Here is a 12,047-nt window from a genome sequence, read left to right on the forward strand (position 1 = left end):
GCTCCACTGATGGTCCCTTCGGTTGGTTCCAAACTGTTACTATTATACACAATACTTCAATGAAGAACCTTGTACTGACACCATTATGTATACACATATGTACATATATATGTATATGTGTGTATATATATATAGATATGTATATATGATTAATTTTTAGAATGGTGCTTTCGCATCAGTAGACGAAGGGTTACAGGTATTTATAATTTTGATACTATTGTCAAATTGTGCCTCCAATCATCTGTGACATGTCACACTGCCATCAGTCTTGTCCATATTCTTGCCAACAGAGTGCACCGTGTACCTGGATCATCACCATTCTCAAACATTTCAACCTAAGTATCCTGAACAGCTAAGGAAAACAAACATGAAAAAACCTCACGCACCATGATTTTGTGCGGTGAGGTACTGAGCAGGACCAGGTACAAAATCAAATAATGGAACCCTTGTTCAAATCATTAAAATTTCAAGATAGTAAGAGTACAGCATTAAGCCAAGCATGGAGCCCTTGTAAGCATGTGTCCCCATGCAATGGCATAGGTCATACGCCCATGGGTGCTGTCTCTGCTCCTAAGCATCATAATAAAAAAATATTTGAATAAGTACCTTATTTTATCTAAAATTGTGTAAATTTTTCCACTCTATTCCATATAGTAATTGTGTTTTATATTACTTATATCAAATTAAATTGACCTTTCATATACTGAGATCAAACATATACTGGTCAGAACATCAGGCAACCCCCTTGTCGCCTGATAGGAAAACTATAGGTGACATCTCTCAGAACTTCCCTACTTCCAGACAAGCTTTTTAACACTAGTCATATAAATATAAGGCCACTACTTTTCTTGACTCTCATCTAAATAAATTACTGCTATAATGGAAATTGGAGGCCAAGTGGAGGCTGGTGTTGGGACAATATTGGAAGATCTATACATTCAAAATGCACTTGATGCTTGTCTTCTTTTCTCATAATGCAATGTCCGTAAGAGCTTGATTTGCCCTTCCTAGAGTCGAGCGCTATATAGTGGGGTTCTTAATGCTTCTGTATTCTCAGAATGCTTATCATTATGGTGTCAAGCACCCCAAGAATCAGTGTTGGTGGGCTGGAGATGAAGCCAGAAGAAATTTCCTGAAAGAACTTGGGATCGTCACTTCTGAAATCATAGAAAGCAAGTGAGGTGGAGGGAAAGAGACAAGTTTTCGTGAGATATTGGGGGAGGACTTTTACTGAGATGCCAGATGTTGTGTTGGCTTAATGTCTTTATATCTTATATCGTTACATCACCTGCAGAGCTCCCTTCTTAGGACTGCCCCACAAACAAGTAGCACCTGGAAAGGAAAGAAAATCAGAGACACAGAAAGAGAGAGGCAAAGAAGCACCTACCCACATTGGCAAGGAAGAAAAGTAGAACTGAATGCCAAACAATAAACTGTAGTCAATATACTCATGAGGATCAGGGCAAGAGGGAAGCACAATTTGATCATATGTTAAACTAAATCACACTTTCACGCCCTTACTGCATTTATGTGTTGGTCCAGATGGCCCTGGGTGTCACTGTTCTCTGCTCTTTTGCCCCCCCTGCTGGCAGTGCCAAGAAGCAGTCCTCAGGTCAAAACTGCAGCAAGCACCAGGGAAGAGGTGAAGAAATGAGCCGGTGTTTTATGCAGCTGTGCTTCACAAACCTTAATATGCATATGAATTGCCTGGAATCTTGGTAAAATGCAGGTTCTTATTCAGTAAGTCTGGGCTTGGCCCAGAGTCTACATTTCTAGCAGGTGATTCCGGTCCATAGACTATGCTTTGAATTACACCGCCTTCTATCATCAGAAATCACCAGCATGGAAACCCCTTCCTGAGGTTTTCCAATTTCATGTAGAATTAATCCCGATGGCATGTAAGTAGTTCTCTACCCAATAGTGGGTCCAATCCACCACTGAAGAGTTTGAGTGCATTGGAAATGTTCTTCCAGTTGTATCAGTGATTTACTTCTGTACAAGTCATCAGATTCACCGCGCTGCTGCTGATATTAGAAGATTGACACCTAGTTAGAAAATGTTGTGTTGGGTTTGTCACATGGAATTAGATTTTTATTTTAGAAGGGTCGTTGAAGCCACCCTCTCATTTTACAGTTCCAGAAGCTGAGGCACAGAGCGATGTGTGACTGGACCACAGTCACACAACATGTTGACAGCAGCCAGGCTAAAACCTAATTACACTTACACAGTCCTCATGCTGTCTGTCCAGTCACTTCCTATATTTCTCTTTGTCTAAAGTGATCAGACTCATATCTGCTAAATCCTATAGATCATTGAAGTCCTAAGTGGCAGATGATGAAACTCAAAAAAATACATATGATAGCATGCATTGTATCCTGTCCTTTTGTAAATTAGTGTCCAGCTCTCTTATCAGTAGAATTAGCCTTTAAATATCCATTAGAAGGAAAAAGATATACTAAACTGTGTCTTATTAGCATCACCTATCTTGGATGTTTAATCCTCATTTTGCTTTATCCTTCTTCTGGACTCCAATTTATTGCAATAGAACAGTTTAGGTTCGAATGAATATTCTTTAAAATTGCCAAAAAAATACAAATGAATTCCATATAGTGGGGATGAGAAGATTACTAACCATGTTTTAAGTGGGTGATGTATTTATTTGGGGAGATGAAAGGATTATATTCAGATCAATTCATCATAACTAAGTAGCAAAACAGAAAGACTTGTAAGACCCTTAACTGAGGCCGTCCTCAAAGAAAGGTTAGCCAAAAACTAAGCAATTTCACATCCGCAGCATCAAAACTCACTTAGAGTAAAGCATAGTAACCTCCATCTTGGGTAAAAACTGCTGTTTAAAATTTCAACCCTGATATTCTGGCTTCTGTAAACATTTGCTTGTTTAAATAATTGGGTAGTTAGCCTAAGGGACTCCATTTTGACCTCTGTTTCCAGAATAATACCTGGAAACTCACATAAATCACCCCATTTTGTTGCCAGCCCATTGTGGTTTTACAAAGGCTATTCTTCTGTACCTGAGAACCAGAACTGCAAAAATGCTTTCCCTTGATTCAGTGGCTCCAGGAACTAAAGCTATAGATAACCTTTAGAAATACCTAACTTTGCTCAATTTGGCTTCTGTACTAATTGCTTTCACAAGGTAGTTCCACATTCCAACATCTAGCAGGATTTGTTTTTTGCCTTTATAAGCTTCTGCTGTACTCACTTGGGACTGCGAGATTTGGAGAGCTAATGCCCCCTTGTAGCCGCTGGCTTTTAAATTAAAGACTCCTTGATTCGATTTCGTGACTGAAGTGTCCTCTGTTCGACTCGCAGGGTACATTACAACAAGAGTCCGTCAGCAATTTTCATGCCTGATTGGTGAGTGAAAGGTGAATTTCCCAATTGTCCTTTCCATTCCCCAGGAAAAAAATAAAGGCAGGAGAGTAAATAAAGTTTCCTGGCCTCTGAGATCCCACCCAATGCAAGCATAGAATGAGATGAGCAAAGTGAGTGGGCGAGTTAAATCATTTGTAACAAAAACCCATTACTTACAGATGAGAAATTTATATTGTCAGCGTAATATCTGTGGGGCTAAACAGCGCTAGAGAGTATATAAAAGCAGTGTGCTTTGGTGCAGAAGTACAGAGCTCAAGACCCAGCTCATCTCCAGTTCCAAAGAGGGCTCTCTCTCTCTCCACCTGCTCTGTTCCACGCCTGGTATCAGAAGGTAAGATTTCTGTTGAGTGATTGTAAGACTGTCTATTCTGATTTGGGTACAGTTAAGTATTTTTAAGGGGATAAAGTATTATGAATTTGAATGTTGTTCTTTCATCTTATACTTTTCACTAATAACACACAGGGTAGAATTGAGATGAAAAAGTGATACAAAATGTATTTACATAAACGTCAACACAGTGAAGCCGCAAAATGAGTCGGAAAAATAATTCAATAAAAAGATATGAAGTAGAAAGAAAAACAAAGATTCAAATCAAGGCACTTGTTATAAGACTTAACTGTTATGAGAACTGTGTTTTTAAAATATATAAATATTTTTCTTAGTTTTGATTAACGTATCTATTACTTTGAACAGAAGGCGCCTTTTACATTCAGCAGAAATGTGTCCATTAGAGAGGCTATAATAGCAATTGCTCCTTACCAATGAAAATTTATCATTTTCTAAAAGAGAAGAATCAACATCATCTTTCAAATATTCAAATTTCTGATAAGTCTATCAAAAACTCTAAGTCCATGAAATCAGCTGTTTGTAAATAAGACAGCACATTTGGTGCAGTGAACTAATCAATTATTGGGAATTCTTTGAATGGAGCTGAGTGAAACCTCCGATTAATAATTATCTACTATGTATTCAGAACCAATAGCAATAAATAAACTGTCTAAAATGCCCACAATCTGAAATAAGATTTTAGTAATTCTCTATAGAAACAAAATCAGATGTTCTAAAATACCTATTTAAGCCCTTGGGGACAAAGAATGATTTTGCAAAGATCCTCAATGGAGTAAATGATCAAGCGGTGTGTTTTCCCACACATACCAAGGACCTATGAAAGGAAATGAGCTGGTCAGTTTTAAAAAGTATGTATTTGGCCTACAACACGAATACATTTAGAGCTATTATATAATGTCACCTTGCTTATGTCTAAGATTAATCTTTCTAAAAGACTTCCTACACAGAGAATGCTATTGTTCCCATATTCCCATATTTTCCCTTTAAATTTGAGTGGAAATGTGTGGTTTTTACAAAACTACACATTCTCTCCTTAGGCTATCCGAAGGAGGGTGGAGGGGAGTAACTGGAAACTCTTCTATTATTGAATAAGATTTTGAATCTAAAATAATATAAACATTTGCTTTCTCAGTAGTGGCATTCAAACAATTAAACTTATTCTCAAAGTTTTTCACAATTCTATAAACTTACAAATGAATGAATAAAATTTTAAAAATCAATTTCTCTTTCAGTAGAACTCAATTCACTGCCTATAGAGGTCTTGGAACATTCACTTCTGTTTCTCCCTCCATCGGCTCCCATAGCAGCAGAACAGCACATGCTTTAAATCTCCCTCCATATAGAATATAATGAAGATTTTGAAAACCTTTAGGGACTTTGCATAGAAGGAATTATTTGGGACTAATTTGTTTTTGCAACAGGGGTGTGATTCTAAAAGAAATCTTAGCTTTTTTTTTTTAATTCTGGAAAGCATGAGTTTATAATTGAGATGTATAATCAGCAGACACTACCTACATATATGGCAAAGTTTCCAAAGTTTGCCGACTAGATCAACCAAAGCATAGCAAAATGCCAAATTAGTAATTTCATGTTGATGAATGAAGAAGGGTGAATATGTAATTACTATTATGTTGCTTTGTTTAACTAACTACTTAATCTAAAGAGACTTAATATTTCAAAGAAAAAAATGCCACTGCTGCCATTCCAGTCTCCATGTTTTAGTGCCAAAGCTAGACAGTAAATATGGCTAGGATGTTAAAGAAAAGATTGATAGTTTGAAATGATAATATTTGTAAAATCCTTATTTCAAACCAAATGCCATTTGCTAAAAATACTCATTCAAATTATTTATGGATAAACATAATCAAACTGGGATTGAAATCCCCACATCTCACAGAAACATGGTGGGACTTGAGAAGTAGAGAGAAGTCCATGACAAATGCTGGACTTGAGGTTTCTATTCAGAAAATAGAGGAGCTTGCCCTGTGGGGATCTTCTGCCCCAAATTCATTTTAGTTCCCACCTTGCACACTGCATCATCATGCCTTTGGCATACGGTGGCTTCACGGGGCATCTGCGTGTGGTACAAGGACAAGCAACCAGGTGTATCCCACAACTAGGCCTGGGGTGTCACAAGCAGTGAGTGACACGTCCTGGACTAAGTCCAATTATAAAACAACCTGGGGACTTCTGAGACTTCAGAAACAGGCGTTAATTTTCATTATGACAGTGATCTCTTGAGTTTCTTACTTGTGATTGTTCAAGTTGCCAGAAGCATTAGTTCTTGTTGCAAATTGCTTGTCTTTAAAACAATTTTTTCCCTTTAATTTAGAACAGGTCAAAGCACCCTAAAATACCTCAAATCTGTTGGCCGCTTTATAATTACAAAGTCTAGACCAAGTTACACTATTTAAAATATAAATGAATAATACATCTGAACCGACAGCTGGTATGCCAAGTTGTAGCCCGAGGCTGCTTTAAGATGGTTGAAATGCAGTATAATGTAAATGCTTGGAAATGAAGGACTATTAATTGAAAGCCAGACTGATAGTGAAGGGGGTGGCATTATGGATAAGGTGACATTCAGGCTAACCATATGTAGTATATCATCTACAGTGGGTATCTTAAATGTTTATCATAGACATTTTTAATTCCAAATCTGGAAATGAGCCTTCTAATTATTAACAGAAGTGTCTTACATTAATGAAAAATCTTAAAGGTGGTACACATTTTTTAAATCCTTTTTTTGCCACCAAAAAAAAAAACTAGGGGAAAATATAATCTACTTTTTAAAATATACTCAAAATGAAATAGATTTTCTTTTTATTTATAATATTTACTTCATCATAATTAAATGAATTGAGCCTGATGTGTTTAAATATGGTTGCCTTTCTCCCTCCCCCACCTCTCCCTGCCTCTGTGCACCAACAGGCAGCAAACATGAAAAGCATTTACTTTGTGGCTGGATTATTTGTGATGTTGGTCCAAGGCAGCTGGCAGCGTTCTCTTCAGGACACAGAGGAGAAGTCCAGGTATTCAATCTTTAGACTTGAACTAACAAGCACGATGGTTATAATACAGCCTGTGAAAACTATGATTTGTGAAGAGGGCTCAGTAACTGAGAGTAAATACTCTGTACAATTTTAAAAAGTTTAAAATATCATTGTGATAAAGTTGTTTCTGGAGTATAGATCAGAGTACGTTGTTTCGCAACCAAAGGAGTAGGCTATGTTGGAAAATGTGTTACATGGGAAATTATAGCTTGTTGAAATCTTCAGCTGATCCTATCTATCCATTCATTACTCACACACTGCATAGTAGATTATTTTAATTATTCACACCAACTTTTTCTTTTTTTATTCCTTTTTAAAAAATAACACTGTTTCTTACTAATTGTAAAAGTCATACATGTTCATGATACAAAATATGCAAAAAATGTTATGTATGTACTGTATATAGAATATATCTCAGATCATTATACAGCTTCATATTATGCCTTTTATCTTAGCATTGTATTGTTAGCTCTTTCGTATAGCTTTACAAATATCTATTAAATGTATGATATTTGATAGCTGCATACTATTTCATCTCAAAAATGTACAATATTTATTTAGCTATTCCTCTTCTATTGAACACTTGAGTTCTTTTACATTTTCCCACAAAGAATGCTGCAAATAACTTTTCTCCCTATACTTTTTACTCTTTCCTGAGGCTAGATTTTTGCTACTAAAATTACTGTATCAAAGGGTTTGAATAAGTTTAAGTCTTTTGTAATATCTTGCCAGCTTGCTTTCCAGAAAAGTCATACACATGCACACTTCCATCAGCCTTATAGAAATATTCCTTTCATAATACCTTCCCCCATATTTAATCTTTGCTATTTTGACAGGTGAGAATAGTATCTCAATTTTATTTCTGAGTATTAATACTATTGAATATTTCTCCATATTTGCCATGGCAAACAACTGTTGATTACCAGCATGTGGATTATCCACTACACAGTTTGAAATTAGCAAGTGGGCTTTTTCTTGGCATTCTTTATATTTTTAATTGTCTTCCTCTTTCATCATCAGCTATCATGTAACCAGGTAATGGAGCTACATTTTTATATTAACACATGCAAACAAAATTCAGAACACAGATCAGCTGCCCAAATGATTTGGGATACTTCACTCTTTTAAAATAGTCAATTCATTGCTCTCTTCTATCATTACTAGCAGAATCATAAGTACATTAATTACTTTAAAAAACTATTTATTTGATCTTATTTCATTAAAGAGGAAGCCAGTTAAAAATCTGCTCCCAGGATTCAGAATCAGAGTGTATTCAACTCTAACAAAACTCTGAGATTCCCGTGGCAAGCAAGGTGTCTCTCATATCAACTGAAATGCTCAAGGCACCTGCCTTTCAATTTCCTGTGGTCTTGTGTTTTCAAGATGCTTCTTGAGCGAGTCCACTCAAGAAGAGACTTAGTTGCACCAATCACTGTTCTTCACAGCTCGCTCCCAGCTCCCCAGGCAGACTCGCTCAATGGCCCGGATCAGATCAATGAAGAGAAGCGCCACTCCCAGGGCACATTCACCAGTGACTACAGCAAGTACCTGGACGCCAGGCGTGCCCAGGATTTTGTGGAGTGGTTGATGGCCAGCAAGAGGACCAAGTGAGAGTCTAAACCTAGCCCCAAATTTGCACACAAATGTATTAGCTAACTATGTCTAAAATATCTCCTGACTTTCCTTATGTTACCGTGCTCATCAAATTGGGCAGATAAGCTCTTTCAGCTTTGATGATTTCAAGGTTGGTGATGCTCTCCTTCATATTATGCCTCTGAAAGTCCCACTTCTCACCCTGAAAATGCCTTACCCACCCTGTAATAAAACGTAGATTTTAAATTATTTTCCCTACTGTGGTCTGAGCAATATTTACTCTCTTACCCATTTTCTATTAAAATTGAAAGCTGACTTTTTTAGACCAGAATGGTTAGGAATCTATTTTTTGACCAAAAGATAACAGCAAATTCAACATTCCCTTGTAGGATTCAAACTCATGACTGCAATCACATTTAAAGTAACCCTAGCCAACTTAATCATGGTAAGGAATGGAAACAGATGCAGTCATTTTCTTGTAGAATACAATCCAAGATACACATTTAAAATTATAACCTAGCTGCACCGCATAAAGAGAGAAGAAGGCAAATAAGAGCACAAGCCCTTCGTAAGGCATACATTTTAATGTTGGATTTTCGTTGACAGTGTTGGGTTTTACGATGCATGTAGGCTACTGAAGGAAATCTTCCACAAGGGTTTCACAGAGATGGTGGAATTTCACAATTTCTTTGGAGAGTAGCCCACAGGGGAAGGGAGTTGTGCATACAAAGTAGCTGAAGGAATCTAAGTTATCAGGATAAGGACATAGATTTGCTGAGAGAGAGAGAGGAAGAAAGAGAGAGAGAAAATGAATGAGACAATGAATGAATATGGGCCAGCAGGAAGAATTGGAGAGACAGAGTGGTTTACCAAAAGTTCTTAAAGTGGAGGGCATGACAGGAAAGATGGTTGTCATGGTCAGAGCAGACACTGGGAGAAGTCCCTGTTAGTGACTACAGACATGGCCATTGGTGAAATAAGAGGAATCACAAATTTGAAAAAAAAAAAAAAAGAAAACAATTATCCTCATTTCTGGAAAGGTAATGCTACAATTTGGTAATCTACTGTAAAATAATCCTCCCTCTCAGGCGATTTCTGTTTTGTGTTTAAGTTGAAACCTTCCAGGGGTAATAGATCCAGGAGGGCAGCTGGTCAACCACCTACACAGATCACGTTTGAGGATGAGATGGGGTCATCATCTTAGCTTTCCTCACTGCTGTCCCATCACATGTTTCCTTTCATCCATTATCACGTGGTCCTTTTGATGACATTTTGAGATGATCCTTAGCTTTCCCTTGACTCATTTAACTATGTCTGAGCCTGTAAGTATTAACAAACAGCTGCCTTGTCTGCAAGCTGCATAGCACATTGGACAGTCCACATACACTGAGGCTGAAGTAAATGCAACCGTAATAATCAATGGCACGGATAAGCAAAAGATGTGGAAATGGGTGTGCTGAGTGGGCCAAATGCTCCCCTTAACTGCTATTATCTCTGGCCCACCAACCGTCCGTTCAGATAATTCATGAAGTTTCAGGACGAGTCTCCTAACTACCCTCATCTCCTAAATCTCCCTAAGCCTCTTCAACCCCAAGCTGCCACTACTTATAGGTGCAAACCATATTGCTAGAGAGACAGATCTTCAATGTAACGTTCACATTTCTTTCAGTAATAACATTGCCAAACGTCATGATGAATTTGAGAGACACTCTGAAGGGACCTTTACCAGTGATTTCAGTTCTTATTTGGACGGCAAAGCTGCCAAGGAATTCATTGCTTGGCTGGTGAAAGGCCTAGAAAGGCAAGAGTAAGTCTGTACACTCTTATTTAACTTTTTTTTTATGTTTGCATGATGTTGAAAACTTACACTACAGTTATCTATTTGTTGATTTGAGTTACAGAAACAATTAGTATAGTCTCACAAAGTAAGGAAATAACTCCTATTGGTGGGAGACAATCTACAAGAATTTAATATGTTTTATCTGTAGTAGCAAGTATTAATGATAGAGTCAGACAGGTGGTATTTTTATCCCACATTAGAGTTGTGTTATAATTAAGCTATTAATTTGTCAATCCAAGACACTTTTGAGAATAAGGTGCTATGGAGAACTACATCAGGATGATAAGCTTAAACTAGAAAAACTCGGGATAAGGAAAAAAAGAAATAATGCTGAAAACTTAAAGTTTGACGTTAAGTATTTACATATGGGATCAACATATATTTGTATTACTGTTTAGCTAATAATCTGATGAAGACTGAAAGGTATTAAACTTAAGATGTTTAATGAAATGACACTCAAAATATAAATATGTGCAAACATCCATATATTTAACAACATCCCCATTTTTTATGGGACTGTCATATAAATAGCCATTAAAGTTTCACAGCTGAAAATAAGACTAAGCCGTTAGGTACCTTCTTGGATCTTACCACAACCAAACAGACCCCTGAACCAGCTCATTTTCTCTTGGCCATTTTGATTGACATTTGAATTATGAGAAGCAGGAAATTCATGTTCAACTCAATTTTTTGTGAGATTTAAAACAAGCTTACTGAGACTTGGAGAAATCTTAAGACAAAAGGGATTGTGTTATTATTTAGCTAATAACCTGATATTGTCACTGTTTTTTTAAACATTGATGATCCAATTTACAAAATCAGTGGTAAAATAGTCACTGATACTTGAGGATGTTTTATAATATTTTAAAGGGGCACCAAAAATGCTGCTAATTAAGCTAATAAAAAAAGAAAATCTAATATAAATTAAAGTTTAATGCCTAACTACTGCACTTTGCAAGGCTGTTCTAATAACCACTAGTTTTACATTTTCCTGAATTTTAAACAAAGTAATAGTCTCAGTAATAACTTCTGTGTTGCCAATACACTAAAATCTCTGGAGCAGCTGGACCGCTGCACAAGGCAGGAAGTTATACAGGCTGGGTTTCCCGTCCTGCTCTGGTCGTCACTACCTCCAGATGGTCCATTCTGATATGCACCCGTTCATGCAGGTCCCCACAGTTGGCCCTCTGTAAATATGACGTCCTGCTTTCTCAGTGATCCGCACACGTTACCGGTGATGTGCAGTCAGAAAGCCTTTATTTAAAGCCTTTAACCAAATACCGATTTTTATCCCCCTTGTCCTCAGCCTCCCAGAAGCCATTCCTGAAGCGCTCCGCCGCAGACATGCCGAAGGCTCTTTCTCTGATGAGATGAACACAGTTCTTGATAATCTTGCCACCCAGGACTTTATAAACTGGCTGCTGCAAAACAAATATACCGACAGGTGATTGCATTTTAGTGCATTCTGAAAACCATCAAAGCTTTCATACGTTGTATCATACAGCGACAGGGTGTTCCTTGTGTGGGGAGGGGAGTCTTTGCTCCCTTGGTAGATAAGCAAAAGTATGTCTCATTGAAGAATACATCGTTATATTTGTTTTAGATAATTACACTTTTACTCATTCACCCACTTACTCCAAAAATATTTCCTAAGTATCAATTAAGGGACAGGGCATTAGGAACACAGATAAGAATAAAACGTGGAAATATACATCATTCACGTGGTAATGTGACATTCTATATTGCTATGTATTTTGAATTTTTAGCACAAATAAATTTGGTATTATATACTTAATTTAATAAGGATAGTAATAAA

General features: G+C 37.1%; 1 protein-coding gene across 1 annotated transcript; it reads left to right on the forward strand.

Moving 5' to 3' along the window:
* Positions 1-6,685: 6,685 nt before the first annotated feature.
* GCG (glucagon) lies at positions 6,686-11,679 on the forward strand (the record flags this gene model as incomplete). Its single annotated transcript, XM_081096092.1, has 4 exons — positions 6,686-6,777; positions 8,244-8,405; positions 10,061-10,198; positions 11,538-11,679. 4 exons carry the CDS (start codon positions 6,686-6,688, stop codon positions 11,677-11,679), a joined length of 534 nt encoding a protein of 177 aa, XP_080952218.1.
* Between the last annotated feature and the right edge of the window lie 368 nt (positions 11,680-12,047).

This window comes from Myotis nattereri (assembly GCF_964212035.1).
Source record: "Myotis nattereri genome assembly, chromosome: 7".
Lineage (NCBI taxonomy): Eukaryota > Metazoa > Chordata > Mammalia > Chiroptera > Vespertilionidae > Myotis > Myotis nattereri.